The following is a 20895-nucleotide window of genomic DNA, read 5'->3' on the forward strand; positions in this document are numbered from 1 at the left end:
TGTTGACTGCAATGTTTACTGAAAGCATGCAAGAGTTTCCTGGCTGAGCTCGAGCAGTGTTTCATGACAATCTCGCGTGGGCTTGCTGTGAGAAAACATTGCATAGACAGTAAAGAGTTCAATGGGCAGTTTGGCTGCAGTACCAGCAGAAGTGTCCGGTGGACAGTGTCCTAGAACCTTCGAAGTGAGCGAGGAATGCTTTGACTGTGCTAGTCATGCAGACTGGGGCATCACCAACGACAGACTATTTGTACACCTTTTTGTGATTACTTTCAGTGTACCTGTGGCACACCAATCTCGGCTTCCATGGTCATTTAATTTGGCTTAGAAATCAAGTAGCCCTAACTGTTTTTTATGCTTCTGTGCAGCTTAGCAGCAGTTTGCAGAAGTTCTAAGTTTTTTTCTTTCTTTTTTTCTTTTTGAAACTGATTGACAGAACTTGAGCCACCACAAACGTACTGCTGGGGAAGAGGGCGGTGCTCCCCCTTGGGTTCCCTTTGGGCAGAAGATAGATGCAAGCAGGCTTAAGAACCTCAAAGGTGAGTTTAGAGCCTTCCCTTACTTTTCTTAGTGGGCTGCTTTCCTAGTTATCAGCTTACTTACCTTTGAGGTTAGTATATAAGGCCTAAAGCTAGTTAAGAGCTATGTGTAGCTAAGAGAAAGCAAATAGTTATTTTCCTATTCCTCACCCTGTTAAGCTCGTGCTAGTGTTTTTTTTATCACAATTAATATTTTTTTTATTATTATTATCTTAAACTATTTAGATTTACTGCAGGGTGTAAGCCTTCCCAAACAATGTTCAGTTACCTATATCTTGCATCAGCGGACTCCATCCTGCATCTGCAAATTTCATAATCGTTTCATAACACCGAAGTTTCTGCTTCTGCCACCTTTGTTATGTCGTCAAAGTTGCTGGTGATGTTGCTTTGTATACATTTTACCGTGTGCATATTGTTCCTGTCCATGCCAAATCTATTTGCTGATTTTTTGCTTACCTTGTTCTTACTGCTTTCTCAATATCTGTTGCTGTATTATTTTGAATGCCACTTATTTCTAATTTGCTGTTCAGTTTGGACAGTTCAGCCAATTCAATATCTCTAGGGTTTGAGACATTCATGCTCTCTAGTTTATTTATTAAGTCCTTGTCTTTTTCCTGCCTTGTTGCCTTACTTCCAACTTCAATAGTGGTCCATTATATAATTTTCTTAAAATCTCACTAATTAGCTCTGTGGTATCATTGTCCTTCTGTGCTAACACACACCTCATATCTGTTCATAAGAAACTGCCTGACTTTCTCTATTTCCCTGACTGCTACCAGGTCAGCCTGGTAGCAGTCATACTCAAATCGAAGATGACTTTGTCCTTGACTAGCCTGTCGCCACTACACTTTGCCTTTCTCAACACCTCTACATCCTTCACTATACTTGGCCTGCTTGGGCTGTTTTGTGTCCACCTGTAGTTACTTTGTTTAAAAAAAAATTAAAAAGGTAGTGATTATCACTTGGGGTTGATGTCATTTACTGTTGTCGTTTTTTTTTTTTTTTTTGAGTGGTATATACAGTGTTTTACCTTGTGCTATTTTCAGGTGGGTTCAAGTCTATGGACCTTTGTCAGAAGGATACCAAACCAAATGAATCTTTTGAGAAACATCGACAGATGACAATAGCCGAGATATCTCGAGCGAAGGAAGGAAAAGTGAAAGTTTTTGGTGGTGGAAAGCAGGTAACATTTGCGCTCTAGTTTTCAGTCAAGTTTCACAGTGTTCCAATAAAATCTTGCAGGGCAACTCTTGCTTGTGTTTACCATTTCAACTTAGTAGGGAGTATTTTGGAGAGTTTCAACTTTGAATGTACTGCTACCCTCTGCAATATCTTATGTAAATGTATCAGAAGAATTCTCAAAGTATTTGGTACTGTTGCATGGTAGTAGAATTTGCGGTCTGTGGATTTTCTTTAGGCCCGTTAAGGATGAGACATGAAAATGTGCGAAGAAAAATGTTTATCTTTCATTGAAATGTGCATGGTATACAAAAATAAGGGTATTCAATGAAATTTCGCTGAAAATTTTCCGTGAAAAGCTTTGTTGCCTGTGGCACTATGCAGAATAATTTAGGCGACCTTCACCCCAAACCACCTATGGCTTCATGTAGTATGTGTACAGACGGTTCTTGTCGGATTTGAAACCTGTGCACATTGCATTTCCTTTACTTTACCGGTGTTGTACTGCTGCAGCTGCGAATTTGGCATCAGTCTTTCTCCTCTGACCATGCTTTCAAAAGAAAGCGAGTTGCACACCTAACTTCTTTGTCATCTGTTTCTACTCTAATCTAACAAGTTATGCTTGCTACCTGTCATTCAGTGTTAGCCGAAAACATTTAGTTAGAAAGTGAATTCAATACCACTGATCGGAAAGAAGAAATATATTTGTGGTGGGTTGCCCGTAGGCAACACTCGCCCATAAAGAATTAATCAGTAAGTGCTATAAACAGTGAAATATTTTCTTAGACGGAAAGAGGGGGCGATAATTGGGGTGGTGAGCAACATCATGTTCATATTTTGGCCTTTGAATATTCATGTTCGAGAAAATCTGCCACATTTTTTAAAGGATTCATTTCCCTCAGAGTGACAAGTCATTTTTATACCCCAATCACATGGGGCACTTTCAGTTGTAATCAAGCCTGGTCGGGATCGAATTTCTTCATCACCGTCGGCACTCTTCCATAGCTTGCACAAGTGATCCAATTAAAATTAAGAAATTCGATCCCAGTCTGGGCTCAATCGTGATCAAAAGTGCCTATGTCAAACTGCTACTAAATTAATGGCTTTTTCTGACTAACATGTGCAATTCTTGCTATTTTTCAGCAACCCCAAGATGGAGACATTGCTCAGCTGGTTGGCCTTGGCTACTCTGTGGATGCTGCTGTTAGTGCTCTGAAAACACACAACTGTGACATTGCTGCTGCAATGCAAGCATTGGAGTTGTCTGACCGAAATCGGAGAGAGCGGGCCAACCGACCAGGTATTTGTTGAAGAAGAGCTTGAGAATGTGGTATGTGCTAGCACTAGGGGTGGTGCAAATACCCGGATATCACTAAATTAAATACTAAAATAATGAACATTCGAATAATTAAACTTTTGAATAGTATAACTGCTATTCAATTTCTCGAATTTTTTAACGTGTTTGATGTAGAGACCTACCCAGTGCCACATGTTGTGTGCGCCGGGGAGCCCCTTGTGCTCAGTGCCGCACAAGGGTGCATTTCACTTCATTTTCGGTGCAGAAGGAGCGCCGAGCGCATCGCGGCCGTGCTGCCCCAGCTGACACAGTGTTGTGACACGGCGTAGTGAACTTTGTCACTTTGAGCACTCCACAACGCCAGCTGATGCGGGGATCACACATATATTGCCTGAATTCCGTAATTCTTAGAACGGCGCCACATTGGCCAGGTCCCTCTCTGTTGGCACAATATTTGTTGGATCGACAGGACCGATCGAAATGATAGCGCGACACGGACAGAGGAAACGACAACAAAGGCAGTGCATATTGCATAAATTCTAAATGCATGTGCGAATATTGGGCGAATTAGCCACCGATAAGCACGTAGATCATGTTGGATATGCGGCAGTTAACTTTATGCCGCTTCAACAGGTATCAATCTAACCTGGATGTGTGATCTCGGGACCGAACACAGCTGATGAACCACCTGTATGAACATATTTGTAGCAAGCATTCCACGACGGCTTGTGGCCCATTACCCGTTGGCCAGGAGTGAATTTTCGTCACGGCCACACTGCCTAGGCTATTAAGTTTAATCGGCACTGCTTTATCAGTCAGTGGTGGCTAAAGTTATGGTTTGGTGCCAGATTGATGCAGGTCTATTCGCTGCAGCCACACGACACTTGGAAAGCCAACAAACCATCTCACAAATGAAAGCAAGTGCACGGTACGCAACAAAGTTGTTCACGGCCACTGCTTTGTTACAGAATGCACGTCAGCCTCTCGTTCCTGACACCGTTCGTAGACACACGCTGTTCTCTTTTTGTAGCTTTGAGCAACCCATCATGAGACTAGCTTTAGATTTACACGGTGGGCACTTAAGTGTCATGGCCAGTCATGCATTTGTGCTACATGCGGAGCAGTGATCAAGTCACATGAAGCAGAGTCCTCTCATGTGTCATGCTTATTGGCCTTATGATAACCCACCAGCCATAAAGTTGGAATAGCCCCCCTATGTTTTGGAGAAAAGCTTGAAAGCGAAAATTTCTATACAACAATAAAAGGTAGCCCCCTAAACACAGGTCCACTATTAAACTGAGAAACTCATTGGTATTAAGCACAACAGAACATAACTAATTCAGTAGTTTTTGAGGCCTATGGGCCAAGGCTCAAGATGTGGCTGTCGGGCTAGGTCGTCTGGGTAATTACTTACCGAGAAGTGACAGAAGTGAAGATATTTGTATTCAACTCATATCATATTCAAGAAACATCTTCCTGCTGATGAGAGAGCACTCACGTGTAAGCCGCTGCCTGTTGAAGCAGGGTGGCCACTTGGAGACAAACGAGCGCCTTGCCTCATCCTGTGTGCTTTCAAATTTGTCTCAAGCCCAGAAATAAGAAGCATAGTTTGCATTAAAAAATAGCTTTGGTGGCCTTGCCATCCTCTGCATGCTTGCTGCATCAAGCCTTAACAATGTTTCGAAGACCAAGCTTGGTAAATGACTCTCAAGATGCGTGACTGGGAGGGGAGGTGTAAGGAAATCACTTCGGTGTGATACTCCTAGTGGTACTCTGGTGAAATGTCATATTGAAATGTCCTTTAAGAGTGCTTTGATATGGCAGCATTTACAGTGTCACCGCCTAGCACCAGATAGAAGAAGCTAAAGCTGCTGCAGCCATATTCAGTAATTCCACACCTTTTCAGGAGTGGAGGCATGGAACTACTGAATGATGAGTGAAATTATCTCACATCGCTGTGACTTTGCATATTGACCTATTGACTGCCAAATAATATTCCTTCAGTGGAGCCTACTGTACAGATTATTTTTACCTCTTGCGGGCTCTATGCAAACTTCCACTAGATACTAAACCCAAAGAATATAAAAATCGAACCTCCTCTGTGGTGGACAAATACGTAGTGCCATCTAGTGACAACTTTTTTATGTGATGCATTCTTTGTGAACTTCAGGCCTTTTGAGTAAGGGATATTCGAAATTATAATGTGAGAAAGACTGAGGAAGCCGTAAAAAAATGGACGCAGCCTGAAATCGGATAGATGGAAACATGGCATAGGACAAACCTAGATGTATGCACTGAAAGATAAGCAGGGTAATATCAGCAGCAATCTCGAAGATATAGTGAAAGCAGTGGAAGAATCCTATACTGACATGTACAGTACCAAGAGGAGTCAAGATATCTTCACTAGAAACAGTAATGAACAGGATACAGAAACTCCTCCTATAACTAGTGATGAGGTCAGAAGGGACTTGCAAGACGTGAAACGAAGAAGAGCGGCAGAAGAAGATGGAATAATAGTCGATATAATGGAGGAGACATAATACTTGGAAAACTGGTGGCTCTTTATACGAAGTGTCTATCGACTGCAAGGGTCCCAGAAAACTGGAAGAACGCAACCATTATACTAATCCACAAAAAGGGAGACGTTAAAGAATTGAAAAATTGTAGGCCTGTTAGCTTACTCCTAGTATTATATAAAATATTCACCAAAATAATCTCCAATAGAATAAGGGCAACACTGGACTTTAGCCAACCAAGGGAACAGGCTGGCTTCAGGAAGGGATACTCTACAATGGATCACATCCATGCCATTAATCAGGTAATCAAGAAATCCGCTGAGTACAATAACCCTCTCTATATATGGATTTCATACCCGCCGTGGTTGCTCAGTGGCTATGGTGTTGGGCTGCTGAGCACGAGGTCGCGGGATCGAATCCCGGCCACGGCGGCCGCATTTCGATGGGGGCAAAATGCGAAAACACCCGTGTGCTTAGATTTAGGTGCACGTTAAAGAACCCCAGGTGGTCAAAATTTCCGGAGTCCTCCACTACGGCGTGCCTCATAATCAGAAAGTGGTTTTGGCACGTAAAACCCCAAATATTATTATTATATATGGATTTCATAGATTACGAAAAGGCATTTGATTCAGTAGAGATACCAGCAGTCATTGAGGCATTACGTAATCAAGGAGTACAGACCGCTTACATAAAGGCCTTGGGAAATATCTACAGAGATTTCACAGCTACCTTAAATCTACACTAGAAAAGTAGGAAGATACCCGTAAAGAAGGGGGTCAGACAGGGAGGAACAATCTCTCCAATGCTATTCACTGCATGCCTGGAAGTATTCAAGCTGTTAAACTGGGAAGGCTTATGAGTAAGGACTGATGGCGAATATCACAGAGACCTTAGGTTTGCCGATGACATTGTTCTATTCACCAATACTGCAGGCGAGTTGCAGCAAATGATTGAGGACCGTAACAGAGAGAGTGTAAGAGTGGGGTTGAAGATTAATATGCAGAAGACAAATATAAGGATGAATAGCATGGTAAGGGAGCAAGAGTGCGAGATGGCTAGTCAGCCTCTAGAATCTATGAAGGAGTATGTTTACCTTGTGGGGTTCTCACCCGTGCTCTTGGGACAAAGGAACAACAACACAGTATTGCAAACAATCGCAAGGGCATTTATTGCACCTCTCATAGACTAATGCCTGTTAGCCGAGTTGCTATCCATAAATCCATCTATCCATCTTGCCATAAAACGCGATGGGTGTGCGACAAATCGCGGAAGTCCGACTCACCGGAACAGGATAACGAGCGAATATGTTCATCCCCATGCTGGACACCAACGCCTGGTCGTTCGCGCGTACGGTCACGCGAACTGTGGTGCGTTCGAACGATCGTGTTTGTCCATTCCGACGAAGGCCTCGCGAGATGGTCTCGCAGAAGCATGGATCGGCGCACGTGCAGAAAGTCTGCGCCACTTGCCGATCCCGAGCCAAAGAGGAAGAGCCTTCTCCTTTTTGCGCCCAAGTAATACCGCCGTTAGGTGGTTAGCAGAGCAACACGCGCCATGTCTCGTACTACCTTGCAAGCATACCAACCGCCACAGTAAAGCCACGCGGCGAAGCTGGATTACAGGAGACAGGAGCTATGCGATAAAACAACATATCAGGGGACGCGTGAGAGTCGCGCATCGCCACATCCCCCCAAACCTTAAATCACTACATATTCCGGTGAAACATGTCACATGGTCTAACATCAATGCGTGCCTCACAAACAAGGTAGTGTATGCAACAGTCGCCGTGCCAAGGAAATGTCCAAATATGCGAGCCGACATTGTCCTTGGGTACACTGCTAGTGTCCGCTGGTCACAGCAGCAGCTCTGCAGACTTGACGGCACGATTTCAGTCGAGGACTCTGGAAACGGCGACGCAGTAGTCGGTACGAGCAAGCGTCACTCGCTCCGATGCACCCTGCTGGCGAGAGCCGCAGTAGCTGTTGGTGACCGCCGGCTCTTTTCTCCGCCGCCGAGGGTTGCGAGCTGGATACAGGCAGCCGCCGAAGTCGCTGCGCCAAACTGGCCATGGCATCACTATTGCCCGGGGTGGCTCGATCGTAGTCTGGGGCAGCAGCGTAGACAATGTGCAAATGACAACAAACCAGGGGTGACTCCACTCACACTGCGTACACTCAACGCACTCCGTAAACACTAAAGTAGTGCAAGGGAGAGGAATTCTGCATGCGCATCGCCCACGTGGTACGATGTTCAATGCGGCTAGCAAAAGATAGGGCGACTACTCAGATGCTAAGTTCACGTGAACGAAGCTCGCTTCCTTTAGTCGAACAAGTAATTTCAATTCGTGTGAGGCTAACTAGAATGAGGGAAGCAAAGTGCAACACCTCAATGCCACAGTCCACCAGGTTGTGTCCCTCCACATGTGACAGGCAGCTTCGTAAAGCGTTAGGCCTAAAGCGTCGCTACCCTGGCAACAACCGGCATCCAAAAAACAACACTCAAAATTGGCGCATAACAGGCAGCCGCGAGGAGATGTCAGCTCTGTTAGCTGGTCCTACCCCGCTCAGTGCACACAGCATCCGAGTTGACGGCGCTCACCGTCCCAGACGGTGTCGGGGCGCCAGTGCCAGGCCACAGTACCAGTCAGCCTGTAGCGGTATTCGTGGCCTGCAGCCACCCGGCTCCCAGAGCCACGACTTCATCAGAATCAAAGAGATAGAAAAAGCTATTTACATTAAAAATTCGGACCATCCACGAGGCTTCCGTCCGTACTCACTTTCTTCAGGCTTGCCAATGCTCTGCAGGTGCTAAGCCTCACTTTCCCAGGATGTAGACCACGTGGCTCTCATACCGATGAATGTCATTAAAAATAAATAATTTGTGAAAAGGCTTAGCATGTTGAAAAGTTCAAACACACCACAGCCACCGTCGCCTGGCTCAAGAAAGCACGCCGCCAGTGCTAGCTATCAAAATCCACGCTAGCGCTACGTCTCGGTTCAAACATAGGTCTCGAACAAAGCAAAACTGTTAAAGCTATCGTCCAGTGCCCCAAGAGCCTCACGTTGGGCGCCAGGTATGGGGTTCTCACCCGTGCTGTTTGGACAAAGGAACGACAACACAGTAGTGCAAACAATCACAAGGGCATTTATTGCACCTTTCATGGACTAATGCCTGCTGGTTGAGTTGCTATTCACAAAACATGCCATAGGCACGCGACAAATCGCGGAAGTCTGACCCACCGCGACCGGATAATGAGCGAATATGTTCGTCCCATGCTGGACACCAACGCCTGGTCGCTCGCGCATTTAGTCATGCGAACGGTGGCGCGTTCGAATGATCGTGTTCGTCCATTCCAGGTAAGGCCTCGCGAGACGGTCTCACAGAAGCATGGATCGGCGCATGTGCAGAACATCCGTTCTGCTTGCCGACCCCAAGCCAAAGAGGAAGAGCCTTCTCCTTTTTGTGCCCAAGTAACCCCGCCGTTAGGTCGTGTTCGCAGAGTAACACTCATGCCATGTCTTGTACTACCCTGCAAGCATACCGACCGCCGCAGTAAAGCGGCGAATTCGGATTACAGGAGACGGGAGCTATGCGAGAAAACAACATATCAGGGGACGCATGAGAGTCGTGCATCCCTACAACCTAGGTCAACTAATCGCAGGGAATCCTGATCATGAGAAGGAAATTCACATAATACAAATGGGTTAAATTGCATATAGCAGACATTGTAAGCTCCTGACTGGAAGCTTATCATTATTATTGTAAAGGAAGGTGTACAATCAGTGCATTTTACCAATGCTGACATACGAGGCAGAGACTTGGAGACTGACAAAGAAGCTTGAGAACAAGGACCGCGCGAAGAGTGATAGAATGAAGAATGTTAGGCATAACGTTAAGAGACAGGAAAAGAGCGGTGTGGATCAGAAAGCAAACAATGATAGCCCATATTCTAATTGACTTTTAGAGAAAGAAATAGAGTTGAGCAGGTCATGTAATGCGCAGCTTAGGTAACCGTTGGACCATTAGGGTTACAGAATGGGTACCAAGAGAAGGGAAACGCAGTCGAGGACAGCCGAAAACTAGGTGGAGCAATGAAATTAGGAAATTCATGGGCACTAGCTGGAATCAGTTGGCGCAGGACAGGGGTAATTGGAGATCGCAGGGAAAGGCCTTCGTTCTGCAGTGGGCATAAAATAGGCTGATGATGATGATAAATGAAATGCATGTATGATGAGACATGGATGACATGACAGGACATAAATGTCAGGACATGTATGTTATGACATAATAACATGGATTTTACGAGCGCATGTCATGTTATACATCAGTGGCATCACATGCTTGTCATGGTGTGTATGTCATGACATAAGCGGTATGAATGACATGATGCTGTTGTGGTTCTTTCCTTAACTCAGTATAGATTTGGATATGATTGACACAACATATGTGCATGACCTGGATGACATGACATAAATATTATCACATGAATGTCATGAATACTAAGTTGCATCTCATTCTTGTCATGTCATGCATGCATGTCTCTCCACACATATCCTGATGCATATCCAGTTAAAAAAAATGACCATGACACCACCATTATATGTCATTTATGGGATTCATGACATGCTTATCATGTGATACATGTCATGTCATTCAGGTCATGTATATCCTGATATATAACTAGTTAGAAACTGGAACTGTTTGATATGTCATGATATGCATGTCAAATGTCATAATATGCATGTCAGATGTCATGATATGCATGTGTGACATTGACATGTCGTGCCATGTATGTCATGAAATGATTGGCATGAATATCATAGTCTGTACGCCAAGCCATAACATGATTCTCATGAATTTATGACATGCATGATAAGAAGTCATGACATGCATCCGTGCATGCATAGCATGACATTACCGTGACAAGAACATATGCCAACCAAATGGACCAAGTTATCTACTAACTTGGGCCGATGGCTGTATGCTCATGTTCGTGATGCCATGATGGTCGTTGCATGGTCATTCCAGCATCGTAATCTGACTCTCCCCTCTTATTCTTGCGGGCCATCTGCGCTGAAGCCAAGTGGCACGTGTAAGAAGATACTGGCATCTCGGCAGCAGAACACCGGGTGATGGTTGCATCCATTCAAAAAGTGATTGAAAAGCAAGTTTCCCACGAGTGTTGATTTCTGAGAGCCGGACAGCAACGCGCTGCCTCCTCGTTCCTCCCAAAGACTCCTCGTTTCGACGAAGAAACAGCTTCTCTGCAATCTGACACCGCTTTTGAAGTCGCTGATTGATTTCTGGGGAACACCATCTTACTTCGTGTAGCTCCATGTATTCTCAGCAACAGCAGCGAGACCTTTCTTTCTTTTATTCTTGCTATAGCTCTGCACCCCTCAAGCTCCATTCATAAGACGTCTAGATACCATCCCCAGACAACTGGCTTGACAAACGTTTCTCCATTGCACTCTCTCCGACATGATGGTAATGTAGATCTGCCTGGACCACACGAACCGAGATGCAATCCAGCCGTTCGCAACTTTTGCACGCAATACAGTGTTGCGGCTCGAGGTTGCATTGGGCTAGGAATCCACCAAGCCTATCGATGAGTAGGTATGTCCGGTAGTAGGACCGAAGGAAAAAGGGTTTACTTTACATTGTTTACACTGGTTCCAGATACGGAAGCCCACTACATGCAGGAGCACATTAAACATTCGAGTTCACATGAAGGCATGTCAGCACCACTCATTGCACCAAAAGTCTCCACTTTTAATACCGTCGTCTTCCCTAGGTGACTAGTCTAGGGAATCTGATGACTGTATCACGGCCGATCACAATCGTCTAATTGGTCGCAATATCCTGCCCATGATGTCGCACCATTGTGCCGAACTCCGCCTCCAGTGTACCTTCGCCTCCGCATATTTAGCAACCTGGGAATCTAAGGTTGAAGCTGTTCCCACAGTAGCACTCAACGTGTGCGCTTCATCAATTAGTTCAAGTTGTGAGGTTCAAGTAAGGGGTCTTTTGTTGACTCATCAACAGTCTGCGTCAACGCTACGTTAACTTTTGAATAGGCACTGATGAATGGCTGGGGTAGCTTCGTGGTAAATGTCTAATTAATGTCTTTGGCTTGTTGAGACGTAACAATGGCCATACAAAGCACCACCGTCTTTTCTTTTTTCCTTGTCTACAGCCGCTCCCCAGGTTTCGACTTGGGTGCCTGTTTTTTCTCACCTCTAGTATCTTCTGCAGTTACTTTTTTGAGAAGTGTTTCTTGCGTCACCCTTTGCTGTCACTTCACCCTTATTAACACCGGCATTTACCACAAAGCCTGTAAGGGCCGCTATGACTCAACTCGCCGTGCTGTGACTTTCTCTCTTGTATGTAGGCAGAGTTCTCCCCTGGACACCTGTATGCACTCCCAGCTTATCTGACAAGTTCCTCACTCATTTTGTTGGACCTTACCAAGTTATTGAGCAGACATCCCCTGTTTATTATCGTGTCTTGCTTGTTTGTGCTCCTTCCGACTGGCGTTGCCATGGGACCAAATTAGTGCATGGCTCTCTTTTAAAACCGTATATTCAGTACATTTCATAATAGGTACTCCCATGCGGCCAGGTGGCCACTTCTGCCTCGAGGGGGAGTTAGTGTCAGTGCAATTTGTGAGCATGACTTTCATCTTCATCATTTGTACATATCATCATCAGCACGGTGTCTTCGTCATCATGGCTCTCGCTTTGCGAGAAAAAGTGGTTTCTCATAATAGTGAGTGTTTTCTTTTTTAGCTTACTTCATAATTAAATTCAGAGTAGCTGTGGACGAATTGCATGAGTCGTGAATGCCTCACAAGAAAGGCAATCACTTGCTACTGTTGCCAATTGCCCTTGTAGCATGCTTCATCAGTTTTGTTGTCAACAAACTTGAGCTAGTTTACTCACCATTAGAAACCTGTTGTGAAAATGATCATTACATGCCTTTAATAGTTCTTTGAGAAATAAATGCTTGTCTAGTGAAAGTAAACATTGGTCATTGTGAGTGCCTCATCTTTCAATGCATGAACAGTGTAAGGCACAGAAAATAATTAATAGGTGGCACTCTTGTGGCTGCCGTATCGGAGAGTCATTGTACAGCAGTTTAGCCATTTGCTATGGGTGCTAGTGACCTAGCAGGGCATCTTATTAAGCCCTCCTATTTTGAGAACTAATCGTACCCATCATGTATTTGCCAGTGGTATAAATGATAAATATCAGAGGTCAGGATTGAAGCTAGTTTGGCCTATGACAGCAGGGGCATAGCCAGGAGTGGGCAGGTAATGGGGACACACTGGACATGTGCCTTCCCCTCAAAAAACATTTTCTGACTATGCCTTTCATTGTGATGATGTAGTGATGCTCTTGCATCTTTGTTCTATATGTGTTCATACTGTAAGCTGTCAATATTAATTGGCAATAAACATTGAGTGGACAGTGCTTTTTAACAGTAGAGACAGAAGCAAGCAAAATGTTGTAAAGCAACGATGCGAGGCGTTCAACTACCCTCCTCACTGCACAGTCTCTCCCATTTCCCTTGCTATGAGAGAGAGAGAGAGAATAAAGATTTAATAATCTGAATAAGTGAGAAAGAGTGCTTCTTTCTTCGCCCAAGGTGGGTGGCCTCCTCAGTCCAAGTTGCCATTGGCCTTTGCTGCTTCCCTGTGCTGGTCCTTCAAGTCTGGAGCTGTAGTCGTGGCCTCCTACGATTTGTGGCACTCTTCTTATGTGCTTCTGTTTTCGGTTCTTTGTTCTCTGTCTTCATTTTCTTGATTATTGGGTTCTGAAAGGTTATGACACCCCATTACCGGCAGAGGTGTGGCAATCGGGTTGGGTGCGTTCTATTTATTATAATGCCATATACATAACAATTTGTTTGGAGATGCCACAAAGTTATTGTCTCTTCACTGTTTAGATTGAGGTGCGGTAACGGGTATACTCTTATTTCAAATTATATTATGCTACCGAATATCCGTATATTTCTTGGGAATATCCTCGGACCTCGTTGCCTTTCGGAAACCCTCTGGCAGGAATGCCTGGGTTGTGTGTTCTTGGACTGCGGTGTGTGCTGCTTCATTTCCTGCCAGTGACTCGTGGCTAAGGGTCCACGCAATGTAGGTCTCTGGGTCTTTTGTGCATTTCGATATTTCTTGCAGGATTTTCAGACCTTTGGTGGATATTCTGCCTTTTTGGAAATTATGTGTAGATTGTTAGTCTCTCAATATCACGGCATTTTCGGTGCATGTGGAAATGGCCAGTACTATTGCCACCTCTTTGGCCATGTCTGGATCTCTTGCGAGTGTCGTAACAGTGGTCTTTTTCTTTGTCTTGGGTATTAATTGCAGTTATCTGTGTACCTTGTGTTAAAGTCTGTAGAGAATTTCTTGTGGAACACTCTTGCTCGTCTTCTTTTGTTACGAAGGTTTGGTTGCATATTTCGGGGTACTGATTCCACTGAGATTGATTCTAGAATGTGCATTGAGAGTTTCAATTTGTCGTCCAATCTTGCAGTTATCTTCGCATCACAAACGAGCTGAAGTAGCATGCTTCTGCTACTGGGAGTCAATTTGAATCTTTCAATCTAGCTTATTTTGTGCACTTCTGTGAGTTCCTCTCACATGTTGTGGAGGCCGTGTTTGGGTAATCATGCTGTAGGTGCTTTTTTGGGAATTCCCTATACTGTCTTGGTAGCTTTTCTAATCATGATGTTTAGTTTTTCAATTTGTTCATTCTTCAGGAGCAGATAGGGGGTGCCATACGTGATCTGGCTCGTAATGAGTGCCTGTACGACACACAGCGTTTCTTGTTCTTTGAGGCGGTGCCTTCAGTTTGCAACTCTCTTAATGTGGTGCGTCACTTGGGTCAGTGGTGTTTGAAGTTTGGGGGGTGCCATGGCTCCTGATGCGTCTTTATGTATGACAAGGCTTTGGCTTGTTATGCTTTGGTCGGATCATAAGAGCCCAACAAACACTGACACCAAGGACAACATAGGGGAAATTGTGCTTAATAAATGACATAAAGGAATGATAAATTAATGGAAATGAAAGTGGATGAAAAAATAACTTGCTGCAGGTGGAACTTGTCGCAGGTGGGGAACGATCCCACGTCTTAGCATTACGCTTGCGATGCTCTACCAATTGAGCTAACGTGGTGCTGTTTCCCCATCTACTTTCTTGGGTATTTATGTTTCTTAGTAAAACCCTGGGAGTGTTAGCCAGCGCCACAGCTCACAAACCTTGGTGGCAGATGTGGAACATCCTTTCTGCCGCAGGCGTCAGGAGAATGTAATCTTTTTCGGTGAAGGCAACTGGTCAATAAACCCACACATGCTACGTAAAGGCATCAATGTTGCCAGATTCGAGACCCTCGTTATGTAATAAACAAAAAGAAAGGTGGTTAACCGAGGGGCCTGATGTTTATTAATCATATAATAATAAGCCAACAAACACTGACACCAAGGACAACATAGGGGAAATTACTTGTGCTTAATAAATGAAATTGTGGCGACGAGCGACCACGTAGACCGTTAAAGTCTCGGGCTCTCGCAGGAGAGGAAGAACCGACAGTCCGTCTCTTAGCGTAGCATTCTTTTTAATGATCTCCTTCGGAACGCTAGCCCGTGCCGGAGCGCCAGCCGCTCGAGCCTCGTGTAGACGCGAGCGTCTACGTCATCCCTCGTGCGACGCCGATGCTGCTGCCGCTACAGAGGGCTCCCCCCCTAGAGAGGAGGAAAGTTTGACGAACGATGGAAAGTCCACGTGATGCGGCGTGTCTTGGCGTTGGTCTTGGGTGTCACGTGCATTGGCGGCGGCGAAGGATGCAGCAGGGTCGCGTCGCATACTGGTGGAGCTGATGGCGTGGGTGCTTCTATGTAGGCGGGTTTGAGACGTTCCAGGGCAATTGTGTCTGATCGGCCGTTGACATTCACAACAAACGTCGTCGGACGACGCTCTAGAACACAATATGGCCCGGAGTAGTGTGGTTGCAAAGGCTTCCGCACGGCACAGTTACGCACGAAAACGTGGGTAGCAGAGCTTAGTGCGGGAGAAACGTACGGGGACCTTGCTTCTTGTGAACGTGTAGGCACGGGGCGCATCTGGCTGAAGAAAGCTTGCAGTTCGGCAACGTAGTCGGCAGGTGACGGCATAGGCGTTTGGGGGGTGGCGACAAAGAAATCGCACGGAAGGCGTAGGTGGGTGCCGTAGACTAGCTGAGCACAGGAGCAACCTAGGTCACTCTTGAGTGCGGCTCTGATGCCAAGTAAGACAAGGGGCAAATGTAGGACCCACTTCTCCGGCGATTCATGTGCCATAAGGGAGGCCTTGAGATGCCGGTGAAAACGTTCAACTAGTCCATTGGACTGAGGGTGGTAAGCAGTTGTGCGAAAACGTGTCGTTCCGAGTAGTTTGAGTAGCTCGTTGAAAAGTGCTGAGTCAAACTGCCGACCGCGATCTGTGATTATTGTGGATGGGCAGCCGAACCTTGCGATCCACGTAGACATGAAAGTTGCTGCAACAGTGGGCGCTGAGATGTCAGATATAGGTGTAGCTTCTGGCCACCGTGTATAACGGTCGATGCATGTCAGTATGTAGCAGTAGCCTTTCGAGGGTGGGAGAGGGCCGACGAGGTCCAGGTGCATGGTGTCAAAACGAGCATCCGGTGGAAGAAAAGACTTGGCAGGCGGAATGGGGTGACGCTGGATCTTCGAACGTTGACACGACAAACAGCAGCGAACCCAGTCGCGAACTTGCGCGTTTAGCCGAGGCCAAACGAAACGACTGGAAAGGAGCTTCTGTGTCGCGCATATGCCAGGGTGCGACAGGTTGTGCACGGTTTCGAATAGACGTCTGCGAAGGGATGCCGGAATGTATGGTCTAGGTGTGTCGTTAGAAGTGTCGCAGACGACGGATGTACCATCTGGGGTCACAACGACGTCTTCCAATTTCAGGGACGTTGAAGAATTCCGGAGTGTACGAAGTTCAGTGTCGTCACGCTGTTGACTGGCGAGTAAGTCGGCCTCGATGATGAAAGGTTCCGATGTCAACGTGGAAACGACATTGACACGACTGAGGACGTCGGCTGGAACGTTGTCCGTGCCCTTAATGTGGCGGAACGTTGTTGTAAACTCGGAAATGTAGGAAAGGTGGCGAACCTCGCGGGGCGAGTAACAGGACGCCGAACGATTCATTGCGTGCACAAGGGGCTTGTGGTCCGTCAAGACAGTGAATGCACGGCCTTCGAGGAAATGGCGAAAATGCTTGATAGCCAGGTAAACAGCGAGTAATTCACGGCCGAACACGCTGTAGCGGGACTGTGCAGGCTTCAGTTTCTTGGAGAAAAAGGCAAGTGGATGCCATGCATTGTCGATGAATTGCTGCAGAACGGCACCAACGGCGTTGTTGGAAGCGTCGGTCATGATGGCAGTGGGTGCGTCTGGCTTTGGGTGTCTAAGCAGCGTGGCGTCGGCGAGGGCAGACTTGACTCTTGTGAAAGCGTCGGTGGCCTCTTCAGCCCACTGAAGCACTTGTTGGCGTTTGTTTACCAGGAGGGCGTCTAGCGGAGCCATAAGTCGTGCGCACTCGGGAATGAATCGGCGGTAGAAATTGACAAATCCGAGAAATTGGCGAAGCTTGGTGAGTGTGGTCGGTCGGGGAAGGTTTTCGATGACGCGAATCTTAGACGGCAGAGGTCGAATGCCGTTAGCATCGACGATATGACCGAGGAACTCGAGTTCGGGTTGACCGAATTCACTCTTGGCGGCGTTGATGACAATTCCTTTACGGGCAAGGCGTGAAAACAATAACCGCAAGTGGTGAAGATGTTCTTCTGCCGTAGAGCTTGCAACGAGAAGGTCGTCAATGTATGCAAAAACGAAAGGCAAACCTCGGGTGACGGAATCGATGAAACGCTGAAAGGATTGGCCCGTGTTCCGTAAACCGAAAGGCATGCGGAGAAATTCGAAAAGACCGAAGGGTGTGGTGATGGCGGTCTTGGGAATGTCTTCTTCAGCGACCGGTAGTTGATGGTAGGCGCGAACGAGATCGATCTTAGAAAAGATTGTCGCACTGTGCAACGCTACCGTGAAGTCCTGAATGTTCGGTAGAGGGTAGCGATCAGGAACGGTGACGTTGTTTAGTGCCCGGTAATCACCGCATGGGCGCCAGTCTCCCGTCTTCTTAGGCACCATGTGAAGTGGTGATGCCCAGTTACTGGAGGAAGGGCGGATGATGCCAAGTTGCAGCATGTGTTCGAACTCCGCGCGAGCGATCTTGAGTTTCTCCGGGGACAAACGCCGGGGTCGGAAGTAGACCGGTGGACCGGAGGTGACGATGTGATGGCACACGTCATGTTGTACCGGTTGCGTCCAGTCCGGCAGGCGCGTCAAAGTGGGAAACTCGCGTAGGAGCGCGGCGAAAGGTTCGTCCAACATGGCAGAAATAGGCGCTATGGGCGATGTGCCTGATGATGGGACGCCGGGAACGGATAGCTGGGTCACGGAGTCGATGAGACGGCGTCGTTGGATGTCCACAAGGAGTCCGTAGTTATGCAAGAAGTCTGCTCCAATGACTGCATGACGGACGTCTGCAACCAGGAAGATCCAGCGGAATGCTCGTCGAAGGCCAAGGTTTAGCATGACGGAGCGTGACGAGAAAACTGGAATCCTGGTGCCGTTGACGGCTTGCAAAAACGACACAGGAGTCGCTTTTCGGTCGGAGCGCTGGGCGGGGAGAATGCTGACGTCAGCACCTGTGTCGACTAAGAATCGTTGTCCCGTAACTCTGTCCGTCACGTAGAAAAGGCGACTTGTGTGTTGGGCCGGACCACTCGTCGCCGTTAGAGGTCGGCCGGCCTGTTTCCCTGCCAAGCGCAGGGACGCCGACAGTGACGAGCGTCGTTTCCAAAACGGTGGTGGTAGTAGCAAACGTCAGGCGCTGTAGTTGAGGTTTCATTTTGAGTGCCCGTGCGTCTTGATCTGCTGGAACTACGTCTGCGTGGGCGATGAGACGCGCGGCGATGTTCCGCTCCACAGAGGATGCGTTCCAGGCGCTCACAGAAGGAGTCGAGCGGAGATTGCACTGCGGAAGAGCAGGGAAGAGTTTGCAGAGCGGTTGTATTGTCACCCGGAGACGGTGACGTGGCTGCGATGGTGGGGGTGGCTACTTCCATGACTTTGTCGGCCAAAGCGGCAAGTCCGGTAAGGTCCATGGTAGAGGCTGTCGCCAGGACCATCTGCACGTTAGCCGGGAGTCGTTGCAAAAACAGTTCGCGCAACAGCGTGTCGTTGATGGATCTCGCGTTGTTTCCGAGCAGCTGGCTCATTCGGCGAAGAAGTTGACTAGGGCGTCGGTCGCCGAGTTCTTCAGCGGACAGAAGCTGCTGGATGCGAGAACGTTGTGAAGCTGCTGTGCGCTGTAGCAGTGCTGCCTTGAGATCGTCATAGGCGGCGGCAGACAATGGGGAGTTCAGCAAATCTGCCACCTCGTCAATGGCGGCGGGCGATAGCGCTGCGACGGCGTAATGGAACTTCGAGGCTTGAGAGCGGATACCAGCGACTTGAAATTGCGCTTCGGCCTGAAGAAACCACGCCGAAGGATGCTGGTCCCAGTACTGTGGGAGGCGGACAGCGATGGTGGAACAGGAGGGCTCACCGCGTTCCTCGGATGGGTTCTGGCCTTGAGCTCTCGTAGCGTCGGTCTGGTCCATGGTCGTCTCTACCACAGGAGCGTATGGCAGTATCACGTCCGGAGTCACCAAACTGTGGCGATGAGCGACCACATAGACCGTTAAAGTCTCGGGCTCTCGCAGGAGAGGAAGAACCGACAGTCCGTCTCTTAGCGTAGCATTCTTTTTAATGATCTCCTTCGGAACGCTAGCCCGTGCCGGAGCGCCAGCCGCTCGAGCCTCGTGTAGACGCGAGCGTCTACGTCATCCCTCGTGCGACGCCGATGCTGCTGCCGCTACAAAATAAAGAAATAGTAAATAATGGAAATGAAAGTGGATGAAAAAACAACTTGCCGCAGGTATTTTGGTTGCAGGCTAGTGGTCTGTGTAAAGATCTCGCTTTGAGCACTAGCAGTTTCGATTTTTCGGATGTGCATTGCAGCGATTTACTGCCTCCTGTAGTGTGTTCTGTTGTTGACCCGTAGATGGTGGTTTGGTCCATATTGTTATATCATCTGCATAAAAGACGTCACTGAGCCCTTCTATTTTGTTTAGTTCTTTGGGCAATTGCGTCATCGGGATGTTGAAGAGTAAAGGTGAGATTACCGACCCTTGAGGTGTTCTCTTGTTTCGCACATCAAACTTTTTGGTTCTTAGGTTGCCAACCCCAATGGTGACCATTCTGTGTGACAAGTAGCTTTGTACATATTGAAACAATCGCTCACCACAGCCGGTCGCATGGAGGTTGTGGAGTACCGCCCTCATGCTTTACGCTCCACCCTGGTTATTCACCCTGGTTATCCACCCTGGTTATCCCTTCGGTAAAGGTCAGGTAAGGGTTGGTGTCCTGAGAGATGCTGTTACCCATTGTCGTGGGCATGTGCGAATCATTCCACAGCCTCAGGTGACATTGCTGCACTGTGTCATGCACCTTCGCTCCTTTTTTAGTGGTTTGATGATATCCCCAAGCCATATATCGTGCATTAAAATTGCCCATCACTACAAGCTTGTGGCCCCTCATTAGCTGTCTGGTTTTCCTGAGGAGCATATCAAAGTACGAAAGGGAATCTTTGGGTGGGCTGTAGACGCAGATGATGACGAGGCTCTGGTGCGTATTTTTATCCGGCATTATTTCGATTAGCGTGTGCTCAGTTTGCATGTTTGTATGTTTGTCAGATCAGGCTTGTAGACTGTGCAAGTCTTCTTAGTGAGAATAACAGTGCAGTGTATGCCTGCATGCATCTTGTATCCCCAGATTTTGTAGTATGTTTCTTTGAGGGCAATGACCTCGGGCTGTTCAGGTTATGCCAATTCTTGAACATTTGTTCATTTGTTTTGAATCGATCTGCAGTTCCATTGCCAGATTTTGAAAGGCAGATGCGTGTCCTTTTTCCTAATTTGGCTTCCCATTCTGTTGTAATTTGTCATCAGTGTCAGTGTTTCTGGCATGTCTGTTGGCATTATGCATGTCTGCTCGCATCTTCTTTCATGAATGCTTATTGTCTAGTTTGACTGTTGTGACGAAATTCTGCTTAGCACAGTTATTGAAGTTGCTGATGTCCTGAAGGGCCGCTTGGATTGGTGTCAGTTTTTAAAGTTGTGTATTGCTGTAGTTGTGTGACTTGCTAGACAATTAGTCCTATTGCTTTCTGGATTTCTGTTTTGATCAT

The 20895-nt window shown here is 47.0% G+C and overlaps 1 protein-coding gene across 1 annotated transcript in view; it reads left to right on the forward strand.

The window, feature by feature from the left end:
- LOC142578775 (tudor domain-containing protein 3-like) overlaps positions 1-20895 on the forward strand; it is a 154741-nt gene that overhangs the window by 7566 nt on the left and 126280 nt on the right. The window contains exons 6-8 of the mRNA XM_075688339.1: positions 437-539; positions 1586-1722; positions 2862-3018. Coding sequence (XP_075544454.1) covers positions 437-539; positions 1586-1722; positions 2862-3018 — 397 coding nt within the window. The remainder of the gene's footprint in view (positions 1-436; positions 540-1585; positions 1723-2861; positions 3019-20895) is intronic.

Source organism: Dermacentor variabilis, chromosome 4 (genome assembly GCF_050947875.1).
Source record: "Dermacentor variabilis isolate Ectoservices chromosome 4, ASM5094787v1, whole genome shotgun sequence".
In the NCBI taxonomy this organism is placed as follows: Eukaryota; Metazoa; Arthropoda; class Arachnida; order Ixodida; family Ixodidae; genus Dermacentor; species Dermacentor variabilis.